The following is a 20,882-nucleotide window of genomic DNA, read 5'->3' on the forward strand; positions in this document are numbered from 1 at the left end:
GGTTCAGCAACCTTTTGAAGTGATCCCAAGATGATTGCCATGACCATATTTGCAAAGCTAACAGATAAATGTGGGCTTAAAACAGACTATATGTTATTCACTCCTACCATATGCATAGGTAGGAGTGAGGTGAGGGCCCTCGTGGACCCACCAGGGTCTTCCGCAAGAGTAGAACTCTCTCCTTGTTCACTCCTTTCATAATCAGGCAAAGGAGGAAGTTATTCAAAAGGAGGAACTGAGCATGCTCAACCCAGACCCTTTTGGCTGGGTCCAATTTCCAGCCAGCCTGTCACCTGGATATATGTAAGTGCTCTGGTCTGCTCTCAGTTGTGTGCTCTAAGGGAGGCCAATGGGTGTTCAGCAAGATCAACGATGAGGATTAAGTCTTTCTAAGTCAAGGGTCAATTACAAACAAGATCACTCTGCCACAGATCTGAAGCCATATTCTCTCCAATCGATTTTGTCAGTAATAAAAGCAATGTTTTTTGTTCCATCTGTTTATCCTCTACCTCTTAATTTGTTTCAAACTTAAGAGGGGGTAGAGATTAGTAATTGCTCCCCACAAAAGCAAAAAACCAACCTGATGATAAATTAATATAAGATCTCAAACATGATAAATTAATATAATCCATGATACCAGCCAAAAATTTGTATACCACATTTATTCTTACCCCCATAGTTATCCTATCTGAATAGTTAACTGAGCACTGCTCACTTTTAGATTTCATAAGAGTTGTTAAAAAATAAATCTTTGTACTCTATCTTGGCATGCATGAACTCTCATAGCTTGAAATGACTGCATTAAAATGCACATTTTATAATTTCTTATACTATTTACGTAAGTATAAGCACACACAGAAAATGTATTTAAATTTTTAATAGCCAAAAACAAAAACCAAAAAAAAAGTCACCCTGCTGTAACAGAACACTGTTCTGCATATGGCTAGCTGTACATTGGCAGAACATAGCGATTTTAAGGATGAATTAGTGTTGTAATCTCTTTGGGATTTTCTTTATATTTGCGGTGGTTTATGACTGACATTTCATGTAACTATAGCTTTCTGTTTGGGTTTAATAAAAGATTCATTTCTGTGGCAAGATACACATTTGCACTCCAGTGTTGAATAAAAGCTACTGTTCTGCAAGAGTATAAAATGCTGATTTATAATGACAGGTTCCAATAACAGAGATCTAAGTCTTTCAAACTATTTCTTCCCAGGTCCCGGGAACAGCGTGGCTCCAGCAAAGGATGACTCTTCTCTTCCAGAATATTCAGCCTTTAACACATCTGTCCATGCTGCAATTAGACATGGAAATTGGAAACTCCTCACGGGCTACCCAGGTAGAGTGCTTAGCTTAGCAAACTTCGCTTCCCGGGGTAGACAAAGCAGGGCTGTGTCCTCAGGGCAGTATCTCCAGTCTGTCTGCACTCCTGGGATTTTATTCCCACTGCCATTTCTCTGGAAAGAGAGGACATTATCACTCTTGTTCTAACCATTTCCCACCTCTTCCTCTGTGGCTCCTCCTCAAGGCTCCTAAGCCCTACCACTCACCTCACTTTGCTCAGATACCTGAAATCTTAACTTGTCTTTCTAATCTTTCATGATCCCTCCTGATATATGTCCTAGGAAGACAACTATTTATTCAGGGTTTTCTTTTCCCACTTTTAAGACTCTGCCTGTTCCCAGTTACAGTTTCCATTGTTGTCATGGTGCAAGTAAGCTTTCCCAATGGATCATCAAGGAGAAGCTTACCAAAGTAACAACTGCCTTTTGCAAAACGTATCTCTGGGGCTGCTGAGTGAGGAAATTATAAGAAGGAATGGTTTAACCTACTCATCCTAACAAACAAACAAAAAAAAAGAGAGAGAGAGAAAGAGAGAGATTAACTGTAGCAGGGGTGAAAGGAATAAATGTCACTCTTATGCTTCATGGAAAATACAGATTTGAAATATATGTGGCTATCAAGCACAACACATTTAGCTAGCAAAGACAGTCTCTGAGAGCTACACCCTCAACCAGTGGTATAGCTGGGGAAGGAGGTTGCTCCCTTGATTATATTCTCTAAGAGTAACATCTTTTCAATACTTTTAAAATATGTGGGATGATGGTTAAGCCTGTGATGTAATTAATCAATGTTTCCAATGAGAACATTCTTGGCATTTGCAATAAGACAAGTCTTTTTTGACTGGGGTTGTCCCATGTATTGCAAGACATTAACATTACTAGCTCATGCCCACTAAATGCCAGTAGCACCCCATGCCCCAGTCCTTGTGACAAGGACATACACACATACACACACATTTCTGGGTGTCCTTGCTTGTGAAGCAGTGAGACATGTCTAGTTAAAGCACCAGAAGTCAAGTCTGAGAAGCATCTAGAGACAGCATCTAGGGCCACATCTTTTTGTGTGTCCACACCCACGACCCAGTGCAGCCTTGGCCTCAGACTCCTTCCCTGAGATTAGAACCTGCCTCTGTGCTTCTCCCTCAGTAAACTGTTCTGTTTTCTTTGCTAGGCTGTGGTTACTGGTTCCCTCCACCGTCTCAATACAATGTTTCTGAGATACCCTCATCAGACCCACCAACCAAGACCCTCTGGCTCTTTGATATCGATCGGGACCCTGAAGAAAGACATGACCTGTCCAGAGAATATCCTCACATCGTCACAAAGCTCCTGTCCCGCCTACAGTTCTACCATAAACACTCAGTGCCCGTGTACTTCCCTGCACAGGACCCCCGCTGTGACCCCAAGGCCACTGGGGTGTGGGGCCCTTGGATGTAGGATTTCAGGGAGGCTCGAAAACCTTTCAATTGGAAGTTGGACCTCAGACCTTTCCTCATGACTCTTGTCTCATTTGTTATCCCAATCTGAGTTCACTTGGCCCTTCTCTTGCTCTTAAACCACACCGAGGTGTCTAATTTCAACCCCTAATGCATTTAAGAAGCTGATAAAATCTGCAACACTCCTGCTGTTGGCTGGAGCATGTGTCTAGAGGTGGGGGTGGCTGGGTTTATCCCGCTTTCCTAAGCTGTGGGACAGCTGGGAACTTAACTTGAAATAGGAAGTTCTCACTGAGTCCTGGAGGCTGGAACAGCTGGCTCTTTTAGCCTCACAAGTCAGACGTTCGATTCCCGTCTGCCAATAGCCGGTTTTATTGGAGTGAATCACATTTCTTACACAAATGAAGGCAGCAGACAGTTATTAATGGTTCTGTTGGCCAAGGCTTCTCCCTGTCGGTGAAGGATCATGTTCAGGCACTCCATGTGAACCACCCCTCTTGGTTCGCCCCTTACTCAGCTTCTCTCATCACAGAGCATGAAGCCCATCTTGTTGTTCAGGTCAACAGCAAAATGCCTCCACCTTGATTGTGGCTTTTACAATAAAGAAATGTGTTTTTATCCTAATTTATTTTTCCCCAGCCATTGCTCACTCTGTCTAGACTTCCTGCCACTTCCAGTTCTTCTGTGGCTTTTCCTGCCTTTCCTTTTGACCTCACTGTCCTATCCCTGGGAAGGCCACTTTGCTTCGCTACCTAAGCACCCCTGATTTCTGGAACGCTCCTGAGCCCTGCCTTACTTTTGCCGCTAGGGCTGAAGCTAGAGGCCTCCCTGTAATAGGCGGTGGAGTTGCTCTGTGAGGATGTTCATGGTAGACACTAAGAGGGCTGGGTGGTAGATGCCAGGCTCATGGCATCTGTTCAGCGAGGCTTTTCCTATGTTGCATGGAGTTAGTCATCGTGATTGTGGCTTTATCTCATAATGTATTAAGACTTGCACTGCTATTTACTAGCAGTGAGAAGAAACCTCAGGAAACAATATGAAAAAGCAAGTGGCCAGTGTCTGGGATACTGGGCCTTGGTAAAGCAGAGGAGGGCACACCCACAGTCCTCTTTTTCTCTGTTTTACTGCTTGTATTGAGGTTCTGGGGTCTGGGAAAGAGGATGCACAGTTTGACCTGCAGCTCTTTCTCAATCCCACTAATGTCTTACTAATGTGGAACAGTCCATAGTAGCTCGAGAGTGTCAAACCCAGATAAATATGTGCAAAAATGATATTCTTTTCTGCATTTGCCCCACCATTTTGTTCACCAATGCTTGGAACACTGCCTGAAGGCACTCAATACATTTTTAAAGTTTTATTTTATTTTTAATTTTTTGTATCTTTTTGAGACAGGATCTCACTCTGTCACCCAGGTTGGAGTACAGTGGTACAGTCACAACTCCCTGTAGCCTCGAACTCCTGGGCTCAAGTGATTCTCCCACCTCAGGCACCCAAATAGCTGGGACTACAGGCATATACCACCACACCCAGCTAATTTTATTTTTCGAAAAGACAAGGTTCCCTATGTTGCCCAGCTGGTCTTAAACTCCTGGGCTCCAGCAATTCTCCCATCTTGGCCTCCCAAAGTGCTGGGATTACAGGCATGAGCCACCATGCCTGGCCTCATTTTTTAAAACAAATGAGTAAATGGACAAATGAGTAAATGAGAAAGTCTCACACCATGAAAGATGCTAGTCCAATGAGCTGAATATGGAGGTAATATAAATGTCTTCCAACTGTTGATTTTCGGCTCTCAAACTGCCCCTCCTGGGGTAGGAGCATCATCTACATCACTGGGCAGTCACAGGACACTCTACAGCAAGGTTGTAGCGTCCTCTCCAGTGCAGGGAGAAAAGGAACTGTGCCTACCAGAGGTACTCTCTTGTCAGCAGTTTCCATTTCTATTCTTTATGGGACACTAGCAACTAAAAGCAACAAATAATCTGATATAGGTCCCTGTATAGTCATCCTTCAATTCAGTAGCAATATTTTCTGGTCACTACTAACCTGTATTGTATTAAAATGAGACTATTGGAAGGAAATGGTGCTGGAACTAATAACATCTCTTACCAACCTTTACCCAACTCCTGGGTTGGCAAACAGCTGGCCAAATTGCCATCACCTCCCACTTGGAAGCGTATGGCTGATAGCATGAAATAACTGAGCCCAGATGTTCCTTTTGCATCCTCCGAATCCCAAGGCTGGGTGTAGCTAGCTGTTGGAGGCCATTGCTACAGGGCACCTATCTGTTACTGCTGCCATCCTCCCAGCAGCTAATCTCCAGTTCTAGTTCCTTGGTTGCCAGACACAATGGGGGATGTTCTGCACCCAGTGGACTTCGAAAGAGTTTTGAAGACTAATTTTTTGTAAAACAAGTACTTGAGATTTTGGTTTATCCCTAGTAGAATGTATCTCATTAGATTCTCTGATTCTAGGTAAGAATGTGAAAAGATTGATATGTTGTTGTTAGAAATATTGTTATTTCTTTCCAATTTTGTTTTGTTTTGTTTTTGTTTTTGTTTTTGTTTTTGAGATGGGGTCTTGCTGTGTCATCCAGGCTGGAGTGCAGTGATGCAATCTCCACTCACTGTAACTCACTGTAGCCTCTAACTCCCAGGTTCAAGCTATTCTCCTTCCTCAGCCTCCCCAGTAGCTGGATTACAGGCATACACCACCACACCTGGCTATGTTTTGTGTTTTTAGTAGAGATGAGGTTTCACCGTGTTGGCCAGGCTGGTCTCAAACTCCTGACCTCAAGTGATCCACCCACTTCGGCTTCCTAAAGCACTTGGATTACAGGTGTGAGCCACCATGCCCGGCACATTTTTTTACCTCTACGGAAGGTTTTGCTTATTTAATTGTGAGCTCATTTTTCTTTGTTACTACATGATTGTTCCAGATTTGGGAGATAAAATAAAATTAATCTTTTCAAATGTGTCAGCCATTGTATGGGGCTTCCATTTGGGGTGATGAGAAAGTTCTGGAACTAGATAGTGGTCATGGTTATACAACAGCATAAATGCAATTACTGCCACTGAATTGTATATTTTAAAGTGGTTAAAATGGTAAGTTTTATGTTTTATTACAGTTTTTAAAATGTGTCAACCAACTTTATGGTACATAAATTATATCTCAGTAAAGCTGTTAAATAAATAAATATAGTAAAAATTTTAGAACTAAAAAAAGTGTCAGTCATTGCCCTACGAATATAAACTATAAAATAAGGTATTAGAGGGAGGTCAAGGAAGGGTAGGAGTGAAAACAAAGTGACACTGAGAGAGAGTATTAGCTCTCTATTGCTGTGTAACAAATTACCCCAAAACTTAGCAGCTTAAAACAATAAACATTTATTACTTCACACATTCTATGAGGGTAAGGACATGGGGAGTGGTTTAGCCCAGTAGTTCTGACTCAGGGTCTTTCACGAGATTGTAGTCAAGCAGGCCTGTGGTCATCCCAAGACTTGAGTGGGGCTGCAGGCTCCACTTTTAAGCTGACTCATTCACAAGCACAAGGCTCTTGGCTGGAGGCCTCAGCTCCTTGCCACGTGGGCATCTCCACAGGCTGCTTGGATGTCCTCACACATGGCAGTTAGCTTCCTCCAGAGCAAGTAAGCAGGGAGCCACAGGGCCTTTCATGACCTAGTCTCTAGAGGTATACACTGTCACTTCTACCATTTTTCTATTTGTTAGAAATGAGTCACTAAGGCCAGCCCATATTCTAGGGGAGGAAAATCTTACTTTTCAAAGCAAGTGTCAGATTGGTGGACTTATTTCACACCACGTCAGAGGAAAATGGTCTCGTTTAGCCTCCTGGGGAATAGATTGTCAAGTCTACATGCATTTATCAAATGCTGCTATTTGAAAAGAGAGAGTAGAGAAAGCATTCAACTTTGCTATTTAGCAGTATACTAACCATGAACAAATCACTTCATCCTCTCTGTGCCTTGGTTTTTTTCCTGGTAAAGTGATGGGTTGAATTGGATAATTGCTAAAGTCTCATATCCTTAGTGTCCAGAACAATGCCTGGCACATAGATTCTCTGTAAATGTTGGTTGATTGGCTCTCAAATGACTGAAATCCAGTGTGAGGATGTGAAATAATACTATGCTAAAAAATAGCCTGAGATTTTCCAAACTCATTTTCTAAAAGTATTCTAATAAAAGCTGCTAATTTTTTTTGAGTGCTTACTATATGCCAGGCATTGTACTAGCTACTTTAAACAGACTATCTTGTTTAATATAATTTTTTTCTTTCCCCCCCCCCCTTTTTTTTTTTTGAGACAGGGGTCTTGCTCTGTCACCCAGGCTGATCTCAAACTCCTGCACTCAAGAAATCCTCCCACCTCAACCTCCCAAAGTGCTGGGATTATAGGTGTGAGCCACTATACTCAGCCTTTAATATAATTTTTAAACAACCAGGAGTGATGCTTACATTCATTCAGTCTTAAATGTAAAAGGCTTACTTGGTTTTCATCTTTTCCATTTTTTCAATAGCCAATCTTTGTTCAAGTGTAAAATGATTTATGTCAAGAAAATAACCAAAATGGGCTTGTAAACATAAACATTTGTGAATAAATGTTTATTCATTTATTCATTTTAAATGATGCAGAGAAATTCACTATTTGAAGAAACCTTTTTGTAAATCTTTTTTGTGAATGCAAATTTTGGCTTTTGTTTTTACAAAACCTAAATATATTGACTGACATTTCCTAAATTGAGGTTTTGCTGCCCAGGTTTTCCTGCAGAAGGATTCATACCCATGTATGAGGTGCTGGGGAGGAGGTATAGTGACCAGAGAAATGACACAAACAAAACTAAAGGCATGGCGCCTGCCCCTAAGAGGTTTACAACCTAATTCTATGATATAAAGTTCTTTTCAGCTTAAGTGTTTTTAAGAAAATTGGCCAGGTGCAGTGGCTCACACCTGTAATCCCAACATTTGGGGAGGCTGAGGAGGGAGGATTGCTTAAGCCGAGGAGTTCAAAACCAGCCTAGGCAACATAGTGAACCCCCACCATCTCTACAAAAAACTTAAGAATTAGCGGGGCATGGCAGTGCACGCCTGTAGTACCAGCTACTTGGGAGGCTGAGGTGGGAGGATTGCTTGGGAGGTCGAGGTTGCAGTGAGCCATGATCACACCACTGCACTCCAGCCTGGGTAACAGAGTGAGACCCTGTCTCAAAAAAAATAAAAATAAAATGCCAGCTCTGTTAGTCCAGGTTCTCTAGAGAGACAAGACTAATAGGATAGATGGATATATGAAAGGGAGTTTATTAGGAGAACTGAGTCATGTGATCACAAGATAACATCCCACAATATGCTGTCTGTAAGCTGAGGAGCAACGAAGCCAGTCCAAGTCCCAAAACCGCAAAAGTAGGGAAGCCAAGAGCCTCTGGCAAACCACAGGTATAGGTCCGAGAGTCCAAAAACTGAAGAACTTGGAGTCTGATGTTTGAAGGCAGGAAGCATCCAGCATGGGAGAAAGATGGAGGCCAGAAGACATAGCCAGTCTAGTCCTTCCACGTTCCTTTGCCTGCTTTTATCCTAGCTGCTGGCAGCTGATTAGATGGCACCCACCAGATTGAGCGTGGGCCTGCCTCTCCCAGTCCACTAACTCAAATGTTAACCTCCTTTGGAACCAACCTCACAGACACATGCAGGAACCATACTTTGCATGCTTCAATCCAGTTAAGTTGATACTCAATATTAACCATCATACTGGCTGATACCAGATATATTGAAATAATTATTATCCTTTGCAGTGACCACTTAAACTTTAAAACCTATTTTTTGTTCAAGTAGAGAATAGTCACATTGTGTATAGATTGGTTTCCGCTGAAAAACCAGCCTGTTCATCCTGACCATCCCTGCTACCCAGGTGGATTCAGATGGTATAGAAGTAACCACCACATCTCTTGTTCCTTTGCCCTGGTGCCATGGGAGCCACCGCCAGGACGGCAGAAGAGGAGAGCGGCAACTCCCTGGGCCTGACGTCAGGGATTTGTGGCCATCAGGAAGCTAGAGAGATGTTTTCATTCTCAAACTAATTCACCAACGTCACCAGTCATTGATTGCACTTCAGATATTTCATTTAATCACCTTTATTACTTTCGTGACAATAGAGATAATACATAATACTATTACAATTTTTAAAAATATAGAAAGCATAACAGAAAATTAAACAATCCATAAACCACCACCCAGAGACAGCCGTCGTGAACCTTCTTTTACACCCCTGTAACAAGACAGTAATCAAGTGGTCCCTTCGCAGGTTGGTTTTCAATCCCACTGTGCCCAGCTGAGCCCTCTTAGAGATTCAAGATGGTAGATAAATAAAATGTCAGTCTTTAGGAAATCTTCATTTTAATCTCGTTAATGAGGTCCAGATGTTCCCAGGATATTGACTCCAAAGGGCGGTGGTTTCACACTCACACCCCACCCTGTGCTCACTCTCCCCCACGGGCCTCAGGAGGAGGCCTGGACATCAAGAGGCCAATGTGTGATCAGTCAGGCCAGCAAGGAAGGGACTCTGCCTCTAGTGCAGACCGGAGCCTTGCAGAGCCAGACAGAGGAGATAAACACACACTCTCCTCCTTCCTCGGGAAAACAGGTAAACAAGATTTTCTGGGCTTTTATTTGCATTAAATGAATCGGAAGTTTAGATTTGGCCTTTATGTCAACATTTTATAGGTGAGATCATTCAAGCCCACGCTGTAACATGCACTGGGTGAAGATAAGGGTACCCAAGCCCGGCCAGACCCCAGCAGGGGGTGAGGGGGCATTTGAGGAGCCCCTGCTCCCAGGATGCTCACTTGCAGTGGGGCACAAACATGAGGCTTGGACGAGGGTCGGTGGGGAGGACCCAGGACGGTGAGCAGAGGGGCTCACCAGTCAGAGGAACGCTGTGTGACGCCCAGCAAGGAAACCCACATTGTCTTAATTTTTGTTTTTTGTTTGCTTATTTTTCTTTTGTTTTGTTTTTGAGACGGAGTCTCACTCTGTCACCCAAGCTGGGTACAGTAGCGCGATCTCGGCTCACTGCAAGCTCCACCTCCCGGATTCACACTATTCTCCTGCCTCACCCTCCCAAGTAGCTGGGACTACAGGCGTCTGCCACCACGCCCAGCTAATTTTTTGTATTTTTAGTAGAGACAGGGTTTCACCGTGTTAGCCAGGATGGTCTTGATCTCCTGACCTCGTGATCCGCCCACCTTGACCTCCCAAAGTGCTGGGATTACAGGCGTGAGCCATCGCGCCCGGCCTGTTTTTGCTTTTCACCCACATGAGAGCTGTGAATTCTTTCTGTATAAAGTATTTCTAAAGGCAAAACCTTTGATTAGCATGTACTCTGGATCTGTTAGGGAAGCAGCTGGTTTGGTTTGAAAAGGTTATTTGGACCGGGCGCGGTGGCTCACACCAGTAGTTCCAGCACTTTGGGAGGACGAGGCGGGAAGATCTTTTGCAACCAGGAGTTTGAGACCAGCCTGGGCAACATGGCGAAACCCTATCTCTACAAAAAATATATGTATAAATATTAGCCGGGGCCGGGCGCGGTGGTTCAAGCCTGTAATCCCAGCACTTTGGGAGGCCGAGACGGGCGGATCACGAGGTCAGGAGATCGAGACCATCCTGGCTGACACGGTGAAACCCCGTCTCTACTAAAAATACAAAAAACTAGCCGGGCGAGGTGGTGGGCGCCTGTAGTCCCAGCTACTAGGGAGGTTGAGGCAGGAGAATGGCGTGAACCCGGGAGGCGGAGCTTGCAGTGAGCTGAGATCCGGGCACTGCACTCCAGCCTGGGTGACAGAGGGAGACTCCATCTCAAAAAAAAAATTAGCCGGGCATGGTGGTACATGCCTGTGGTCCCAGCTATTTGGGAGGCTGAGGTGGGAGGATCACCTGAGCCTGGGAGGTTGAGACTACAGTGAGGCGGGATTACATCACTGCACTCCAACAGCCTGGAGGACAGAGCAAGACTCCGTCTCAAAAAAAATAAGAAAAAATAAAAGGTTACTTGTTGGGGCTTCATCATAGGGTATCTGGTTTTCCTTGGTTCTTAGGCCACAGCATGGATGAAAGTGTTTGCTTTAACTCATACAGGTGATGGAAATATGGGGCCCCCACATCCAGGACTCCAGGACAAGGAGAAGGGTTCGTCTCAGTGGGACCTGCAGTTGTATCACTGAGGTCCACAGATGCTCCTTCCCCACCCAATAAAAGCAGCTGGAGCGCCACAGGCAGCCAGAGCCAGGGGGATGCCGGGCGATCTCAGTGGTTCTGCAGCCCCCAGCAGCCTCTCCCAGCCCTACCTCAGACCTCTGGGGCTCACACAGGCCCTTTCATCGGTGGGGGTCTTACCATGGTGCCTTTCCTTAAAGTGATACTCTTTACTTATTCTAGTACTTTAAAGGAATGCTTTTTTATTACCATGATAAAGAAATACCTCTACCATCGATAATCATAAAAATACACATAGTGAATATGTATTGTTCTTAAACTTGAGCTAGGAACTGTTTCCAGCATGGAAGGAAAGAAAGAGAATAAAGAGTGAATCACTTTTCACTGTAATTCAATGTCAGTAATGTCAGGTGTATGACCTGGCAACACTGCCCTAGAGACAAGGAAATGTTTCCCGGGCAGGCACGCTGGCTCTGATGTGCCCAGGCCCGATGCCTGGTGCTAAGTGGTGCTCCATGGTGACTGGCGACTTCACTTCCCAATGCCCTACTCTCCCCGCCACCTGCCATTTCCTCCAAGAAGAAACACAGCCGCACTTTTTTTTTCTAACAGTTTGTTTTGCTCGTGTGCCTGGAGACCCCAAAGCAAGGGAAGAATTCTAAATGAGTTAAATGTATAAACATGATAAGAAATCAACATACACATCCTCTGAGAGACAGTAGAAAATCATACGATTCAACCAAAGGAAGAAGCCAGGAAAGTCAATAAACAAGTTAGTAGAGATGCAATATACAGAGATGAAATGTTTAGAAGAAATAATACTGAGGAGGAAGAAAGAACACGGAAGTTTCTTGGGTTAAGAAGTTCCCTGATTACATCAGTATACTGTGGGAAGTAAAAAAAAAGAACAAAAGAAGTTCCCTGAGTCAGATTCTGAGCCCCTTTCTCTACCTTAATTTCCAAGATTGTGTGAAAGGAAAAGAAAAACTGGAACCCCAATTCACTACACCAGAAGAAAAAAAAACTAAGCTGAAAGCTGACTCATGCAGAAACTGCCTTTCCTTCTGTTCCTAAGCAGATAAAGCTCAGCTACAGATAAAAGGTTAAATATCTCCACAGGTTCACCTTATCGGTAAATGCCCATTTACTGAGCTTGAGACGAATGCATAATTGACTATTGCCCTACCTGATCCTTTTCTCTTGCAACATGTGGATTTCCATACCCTCCCTCTTTCTTCTCCAGCCTGCTTTCCCCTTTAGTTTTTGTTTTTTTGTGTGTGTTTTTTTAGACAGGATCTTGCTCTGTCACCCAGGCTGGAGTGCAGTGACACGATTTCGGCTCACTACAACCTCTGCCTCCCAGATTCAAGCGATTCTCGTGCCTCAGCCTCCTGAGTAGCTGGGATTACAGGTGTGCACCACCACGCCCAGCTAATTTTTGTATTTTTAGTAGAGGTGGGGGGGTTTCACCATGTTAGCCAGGCTGGTCTCAAACCCCTGACCTCGGGTGAGCCACCTGCCTCAGCCTCCCAAAGTGCTGGGATTACAGGTGTGAGCCACTGCACCCGGCTTCCCCTTTAAATATTGAAGCCCTCTCTCAAAATTATCTTTGGAGAAAGGCACAAACCACAGATCGTTTCTTTGATTCCGTGCCTTTTGCTTCTGGGCATGTCCTTAACCTTGGCAAAATAAACTTCTAAATTGATTGAGGCCTATCTCAGATACTTTTTGGTTTACAATTATAATCTATGGTCCCCTGGATCATAAGGGCCCTCCGTATACCCTAGGAAACTCAGTGTTACTAATGCTTAGAAACTGCTTCTTTTCTGCCTCATCAACAAGCCCATAGCCCCTGGGTGCCCACGTGGCCTCCCCTGGCCCCAGTTCACCAGAACCTCTTTGGATTCTGTGATTTAGCTCATCAGATGTACCATATCTTGCTAATTACAGGAGCAAAGTAAGGAACTAACCTTTACTGAGGACACATTATCGGCCAGACAATATTGACTCTTACTGTGGCCACTAAACTCTTCACAATAATATCTACTCTTTAGATAAATGTTTTTGCCATTTTAGAAATTACGTTGTGTGAAGTCGCTCGGCCAGTAGCGTTGGAATTGGAGCCCAGGCTCAAAGCTCTTAACTCAAAACCCCGCTCTGTTCTCCCACGAATGGATGGACCCCTAGCCCTTGGCTCCCGTCCCTTCCCTTTGACCTGCCCCTCAAAGGACTGAGGATAATTTGTAGGAAATCCTGTTCAAGCAGTCAATGATCCAGGGAATCTGCGGTGAGTGATGGTCAAAGCTAGAGTTGAAGAAGAACACCAGCATGTGAGGAGTGGGGGCAGGAAACAGGGAGGGACAGCTGTTCAGCCAAGAAGCAGCAACAACTAAAGAGGTAGTAGGATGAAATGCTCATTAGTGGCTTCTGGGATTTTACAAATTTCTTTAAATTTAGTGATGTTTTTCATATATTTCACAGGAAAATTGCCTCCCCATACACAGGTTGCAGAAGTTGGTGGCCATCTGTGCCATCTTCCCAGTGAACTTGCAGACAAAACCAACAGCACAGCGCTGATGTGAAGAACAGATGCAATTTACAGGTGGGTTCTTAAAGTATCACTACAGCTTCTGATGAGCGTGCTGGCTTGAAAATGGAATGAATGTTGTATCTAGTTCTATGACCAGTTGACATCAGCTGTTATTTAATCTTTAGTTACAGCCAGGTACCATCTTGCTGAATTCTGGAGGAGGAGGTGATTTCTACTAGCAACATAGACTGTTCTCTTGGGTACAAAGTCAATAGGTCCTTCACATTCTATGGTTAGGGCTCTGAGGTGAAGAGTGACAAATACTTCAGGTACAAAGTATATTTCTGAAAGTTCTGTTTGTAATGATTTATTTTTGGGGATTGGGATGAACAAAAGTGTCAGCCTGGATATGTGGACTTTCTTATAAAGAATATTGCTTTGTGAGGATCCCTGTTTTGGGGTGTTTTTTTGTTTGTTTTTTGTTTTTTATTATTATTATAATTTTTTGAGATGGAGTCTTACTCTGTCACCCTGGCTGGAGTGCAGTGGCACGATCTCAGCTCACTGCAACCTCCACCTCCTGAATTCAAGCAATTCTCCTGCCTCAGCCTCCCAAGTAGCTGGGATTACAGGCACACACCACCAGGCCTGACTAATTTTTGTATTTTTGGTAAAGACGGGTTTCACCATGTTGGCCAGGCTGGTCTGGTACTCCTGACCTCAGGTGATCCACCTGCCTCGGCCTCCCAAAGTGCTTGGATTAAAGGTGTGAGCCACCACACCTGGCCAAGGATCTATCTTTGAAAAGAGGAACAAAAACTGACTATGTTTAGGTTCAGATAGCATGTTTTGGTTTAATATATAAATTAGAGGACTCTCTATTGGTCAACACAACCTGGTCGGAAAAATACATTGATGCCTAAACTGGCAGCATTGTTGCCCCATGTAGCCAGGACCAGGCATGGTGGCTCATGCTTGTAATCCCAGTACTTTGGGAGCCCGAGGCTGGCAGATCACTTGAGGTCAGGAGTTCAAAACCAGCCTGGCGAACATGGTAAAACCACATCTCTACCAATAATACAAAAATTAGTTAGGTGTGGTGGTGCATGCCTGTAATGCCAGTGACTCAGGAAGCTGAGGAAGGAAAATCATTTGAACCCGGGAGACGGAGGTTGCAGTGAGCTGAGATCGTGCCACTGCACTCCAGCCTGGGCGACAGAGAGACTTTGTCTCAAAAAAAAAAAGGAAAAAAAGTTAAGTAGCTAAGCCAGAGTCATTATGTCCACCATTCCTGTTACTGGTCGGGATGAGGCAAGTCCCTGCTTCTCAGGCAACAGTCTTGGGGAGTCATCTCCTGAAGACTGGATCTGACTGGGACTGCTGTGGGCTTCTGCTGATGGTGCTTTTAGAATATGTCATCCTGGCCAGGCGCGGTGGCTCATGCCTGTAACTCTAGCACTTTGGAAGGCCAAGGTGGGTGGATCATGAGGTCAGGAGATCAAGACCATCCTGCCCAACATGGTGAAACCCCATGTCTACTAAAAATACAAAAATTAGCTAGGCGTGGTGGCAGGTGCCTGTAGTCCCAGCTACTCAGGAGACTGAGGCAGGAGAATCACTTGAACCTGGAGGCAGAGGTTGCAGTGAGCCGAGATCGCGCCACTGCACTCCAGTCTGGATGACAGAGTGAGACTCTGTCTCAAAAAAAAAAGAAAAGAAAAGAAAAGAAAGAATATGTCATCCCAGTGATCACCCCAGTCCAAACCATCTAGTTACTAAGCAGAGCCAAGTCAGGTCCAGCTAACCCATCCCCAGATAGGGGGAGACAGCCTCTCTTGGGACAGGGATGGCACTGTGCAGTGAGCAGTGGGTGCCATTAGTCCTTCCCCTTGTTACTAAGGTTTTATCCATAACATCGTCAGTGAGTGGAGATTGACCTTACTTTTACCAGTGCTTATTATTATACAATTTTAAGATTCTTGCTGGATTGACAGACTTTAAAATGGTGTGTTAATTTGTGTTTCTTTTACTGCCAGATGTTTATACTTTTCCATGTGTTTATTGGCCCCCATGACTCTTTCCTGAGTGGCCTGACCAGCCCTCTCACCCAATCTCCTGGGCCCCAGTAGAGGGAGCAGGAGAGGGTGGGAAGGAGCCCCAGGTGGGAGGAGAGACAAAGGAAAAACCAGCCTTTGTTTGAACCTGAACCCTCGTCCCAGGCTGGCTATCAGTCCTCCTGTTCCAGGTGGGCACTCTGAGTGCACAGCTGTCTCTGATTTCTATTTTGTGTCTGGAATTGCGGCAGGAGGTGAGGAAAAATGAAGAGGTAGCCAGAGAATAGGCAAGGTCCTTTTCCTTTCTGTGGACAGAACCAAAGTGAGACTTGTGAGCACATTGGAAAGACTCACCATTTGGCGCTCCTTCAAAGTGATGTTCTTTTTTTTTTTGAGACGGAGTTTCGCCCTGTCACCTAGGCTGGAGCGCAGTGGCGCAATCTTGGCTCACTGCAACATCTGCCCCCTGGGTTCAAGCAATTCTCCTGTCTCAGCCTTTCTAGTAGCTGGGATTACAGGCACACAGCACCACACCCAGCTAACTTTTGTATTTTTAGTAGAGAAGGGGTTTCACCATGTTGGCCAGGCTGATCTCCAACTCCTGACCTTAGGTGATCCACCCACGTCAGTCTCCCAAAGTACTGGGATTACAGGCATGAGCCACTGCACCTGGCCAATGTTCTTTTTAATGTTGGGACATTAATATTGGAATAAGGGCCCTGCTGGGAGGAGCTGGAGAGGGAAGGCCGCTGGGCTCTGCCCAGTCCTTGCCCTGTAATCCAAGCACACAGGTCTGGTCCCAATTGGAACACCCTTTGGCAAAAGGAAAGCTCTACGGATAGCTGACTGCCTTTTTTAGAAAGCAATTTAACAACCACTTATTTCTGAGCCCTTGGGACCATCTCACCCTCAGTGCCAAGGGTCTTATTCCACCCAGCCCCACACAGGCTTTCCCTGAGAGGGGTTCTGGGGATCTCTGGGGATGCTGCTTTGAGGCCTTCTGGCCCTTCTACTTGGGTTGGCCCATCCCTGAGTCTGGATCAGTTCTGGGAACCGCTGAGCCCCATTTTTTTTTTTGAGCAAGGCTCAATGTAGGAGGTCATGCCTTCTGTTTAAACACCTTATTATAATGAAAACTTGCATTCAATCTTTAGCATTTCCTTTTCCAGTATGAATAATCCCAATTTCTTTCATCTGAATTCCTGAACCTCCTTCAGCTCTTCCAGTCCGCCAGCACCTTCGTGATTCTGGGCCTTAATATAGGCAAGTTCCTTGGTGCAGTTCATTCTTCTCTTTTCTCTTTGCTTGACTAACTCATCCTTCAGGTTTAAGCTGAAAGGCCCCTTTCCCCGGGAAGGTTTTCCTAACCCCACTGAACTGGAATGGGAGTTCCTGACTTGCACATCTCCCACAGGAGTAGTCATCACACTGTATTGTTAATCAGTAGGAATCGCCCGTGTCTGCTTTGTTTTGTGGAATATCTGCCTCACAGCAGGGCTTGGCTTAGGTAATACTAGTAGGATGAGTGTTCAATGTGTTAAATTCCAAGGACCTAACCACCCTCTCATTTTAGGATGACATTTTAGTCCTTGATTTCCCTCTGGTTCTTGTTCCAAACCTTGATGTTCTGCCTGCAGACCCTGCATTCTCAGCCTCCAGGCGACTCCACCCTGCTGCCTGCTCTAGGGAAGTCTGTCTCTGGAGCTTCAAAGGGCTTGTTCTCTGTTAGCTGGGAGGGCTTCAGTGCCTTCGCCAAATCAGGGCGAACTATTACACTATCCAGACTCCTCAGGCAAGTTTTGTTTACCCTGGGATCTCCTCCAAGATATAAGCTTATGGCTTCAAACACTTTTTACGGTCTCCAGATTTGAACAGACTCAGATTTTCCCCCTTCATCTTCCAATCCTTCCCTAAGATTTTCCCCCTTCATTTGTTCATGCTTTTTTACAAATGCTTTTCCATGTGTGACTTCCCTGCAGAAAACTGGCTCCATCGCTTATACCTGGTGCTGAGACTAGTCTTGCAAATGCCGAGGACTAGTTACAAAGGGCAGGTGACGTGCTTCCTGATGCTGTTTAGTTATCAATCCATATTTACAGAGGCGTTCCTTCTTCCACAGGGTGGGCGTGGGTGTTCTTTTGATTTAGACACAATGAAGATAAACTAGTGGTTTCCTTAAGGAAAGTGAAGTTGGAAAAAAAATGTAAGGCAGGAGTTGAGGTTAAAGGAGATACAAGCTTGGTCTCTTATGTGTAGACTAAGAAAGCTTGAGTCTTGGTGGTCACAGAGGACAAACTCTTCTTGGCACCTCCCTCACTTTCCCTTTCAGAACCTTCCGATTGCTTCTGGGTTCTGTGGCTCAACAAATCCCCCCCTTCCCCCCCCATTATTCTTGTCTCCTGCATACTCTGCTGGCTCCAGTTAGTCCTTGCCTCCATCTTAGCTGAGAGGCATTTAAAGTGTGCCGCCTCCCTGGATGCTGGCAGAGGTTCCTGGTTATCCCAATATTCAGTATCTAAGCCCCAAAGTCATAAGGTGGCATGGGGAAGCAGAAGTTGTTACAACACAGTGTTGACTGATGAACTTACCTGCCATTTATAAAAGATATCCAAATGCAAACACCCCATCCTCGCTAAACTTGCCTCCTCCCTCTAGCCAGCCACCTCATGCTCCTTGTCAGCCATCCTCCCCCTGATTTCCCAGCGCTGTAACAATACAGAAATACGATGCAAAGCAAATGCACTTTCATGCAGTGGGCAGTGAAGTTAGAGAACTACTCAATCATGGGTAAGCCCGTGGACAAAGAAGGATGCGGCAGAATTAGAACAGCTAACAGAGAGAGAAAATTGACAAGGATGTGACACAAAAGCCTCTTCAAAAGAAGGTGATTTGAATATCAAAGGTGGAAGAGAGGCCCTCAGGAAATTATGAAACTCTTGAAAATTTTTGCAAAAATATTCCTCTTCATCTTCCTGCCTTTGATTGTAAAATAAAGGAAAACATAATGTGTTACCATATCATTTTATCAAACAGCTAAAGCCCCATATAATTGACTTATTCTTTTTTCAGTCTCAGAATTGTGCACAATCACATATACCATATCTGTTTTATAAAATAGATAAAATAAATGTATTTTTATGATTTTGAGTTTTGTTCAGAGATAAGGTTCCAATGTAACCCCTTTTGTCCTATTTACTATGACATTTTAGATGAGGTTGCAGGTAGGGAGGGATGTGAGACTGAAGGCAGGTCTAAGGAAGAAGGAAGAGAATTTTAAGCAGAAGAAACAGCTAACAGGATATGGAATGGAACTTATCCTATTGTCTCAGGTGTTGGCCAAAGCTTCAAAGTTGGAATCAGTGGGTGATAGGCACTCCTACATTCTAAAGAGAGGTGCTAAAAGAATCCCACTGGACTTGCTAACGAGAGGCTAAAGGTTCATGGAGAGTTCCTTGAAGGGAATTTGTAAGAGGAGCAAGCTTTGCTTTTTCCTTCCTTTCCCATGGGGAAGGGGATCCCCTCCCCCAAAGCAAGCAAAGAGGGGGGTCCAAGAGAACCTCGGGTTTAGGGAGATTCTTGCAAGGAGAGACAAACTTTCGTTTCATAGATAGAAGCTTGTTGAGTGGTGAAAACACTTCAGCCCACATAGTGCTGCTACCAGAGGTACAAATGCCAAAGGTCTTGGGAGAGCCTGCCATGTGTCCCCTGGAGTCTGGGGGCATGATGACTGGCACCTGGCTCTCAAGAGCTCTGAAAGCAGGAGCCAGTTGGAGCCAGGTGGCAGGGTAAAGAGGGCAGCTGGGTAGCAAGATGCCATTTGAAAGTGTCAAAAGGCAAATTACAACACATTTAGTTTAAAGATCTACTTGGCTTTTATTAGTGAGTCTAGAAGTGGGCAACATCTCATTCAATAAAATACAATGAGTGTTCTGTTGAGCTGAGCAGAAGAGGTTAACTTTATAGACAGAAAAGGGCTGAAGAGAGCAGAAATGGGGAACAAAAAGCGGATTGGTTAGCATCAAGCTACTGTCAATTACTTTCCTTGGAAGGATTAAAGCAGAGGGGACTTCCTTCTCATGTCAGCTAAAAGTGGCCTGTTTGGGGATTTGGCTATAATCTCTCCTGGTTTCTCAGAAGGTCAGATAAACAGCAACATTTGGTGATGTGGGACTTTAGCAGGAGTGTTTCCATTTTGGTCTGATCTGTTGGAGTCTAGCATAGGAGCTCAGTCCAAATCAGTGGCCTCCTATAAGTTTTACTTAACAAAAGGTTAAGGGTGAGTGGGTTTCCATGGCCCAGTGACAGCCAGAGGTATTAAAGAGATCTACCTGTTGGGGCATAAGATCCCAGCAGAGAGGAGCTCAGAGATAGAGGGCATAGGGCCCAGTGCAAGAAGTCCCTGTGCTGGGAGAAGGTATCTCATATTGAAGTCCCATCAATATGTCCTAAAAAGAGTTGGGCTTAGAGTGCACAGGACACCAAACACTCAGGCAAAGCCACAAACTGCTCATGGTGCTCTCTGCCCCTTCCCTCTCATTCCTTCTCATCGTCTCAGTCCTGGGGAATCCTGAAGGGTGAGAGGGGAAGGGGAAGAAGCCGGGGAGAGGGCTGTGAGAAGATTAAATGACAGAAGGAGGCCAGGCGTGGTGGCTCACGCCTGTAATCCCAGTACTTTGGGAGGCCAAGGTGGGCAGATCACCTGAGGCCGGGATTTCGAGACCAGCCTGGCCAACATGGAGAAACCTCGTCTCTATTAAAAATACAAAATTTACCAGGTGTGGTGGTGCATGCCTGTAATCCCAGCTACTTGGGTGGCTGAGGCAGGAAAATCACTTGAACCCAGAAGGCAGAGGTTGTGGTGAGCCGAGATCGCGCCTTTGCACTCCAGCCTGGACAACAAGAGCAAAACTCCGTCTCAAAAAAAAAAAATGACAGAACACGTCATGCTGCCTTCTCCAGTGAACAGCAGACTGAGCTGGATAGAGGGAAGAAAGTTAAATTGGATATGAGATTTAAGTTGGGTTTAGACTGGACCTTTTATTTATTTATTATTTTATTTATTTATTTTTTATTTTTTTAATTTAATTTTTTTTTTTTTTGAGACAGAGTCTTGCTCTGTCACTGAGTGCAGGGGTGTGATCTTGGCTCACTGCAACCTCCACCTCCTGGGTTCAATCGATTCTCCTGCCTCAGCTTCCTGAGCAGCTGGGACTATAGGCATGTGCCACCACACCCAGATAATTTTTGTATTTTTAGTAGAGACAGGGTTTCATCATATTGGCCAGGCTGGTCTCAAA

General features: G+C 44.8%; 1 protein-coding gene across 1 annotated transcript in view; it reads left to right on the top strand.

Moving 5' to 3' along the window:
• Positions 1-6,006, top strand: part of ARSB (arylsulfatase B) — a 192,699-nt gene extending 186,693 nt beyond the window's left edge. Inside the window, exons 7-8 of the mRNA XM_007976237.3 lie at positions 1,220-1,342; positions 2,518-6,006. Of these exons, the coding sequence (XP_007974428.2) occupies positions 1,220-1,342; positions 2,518-2,783 (389 nt within the window). The 3' untranslated portion in view covers positions 2,784-6,006. The remainder of the gene's footprint in view (positions 1-1,219; positions 1,343-2,517) is intronic.
• The last annotated feature ends 14,876 nt before the right edge of the window (positions 6,007-20,882 follow it).

This window comes from Chlorocebus sabaeus, chromosome 4 (assembly GCF_047675955.1).
Source record: "Chlorocebus sabaeus isolate Y175 chromosome 4, mChlSab1.0.hap1, whole genome shotgun sequence".
NCBI lineage: Eukaryota > Metazoa > Chordata > Mammalia > Primates > Cercopithecidae > Chlorocebus > Chlorocebus sabaeus.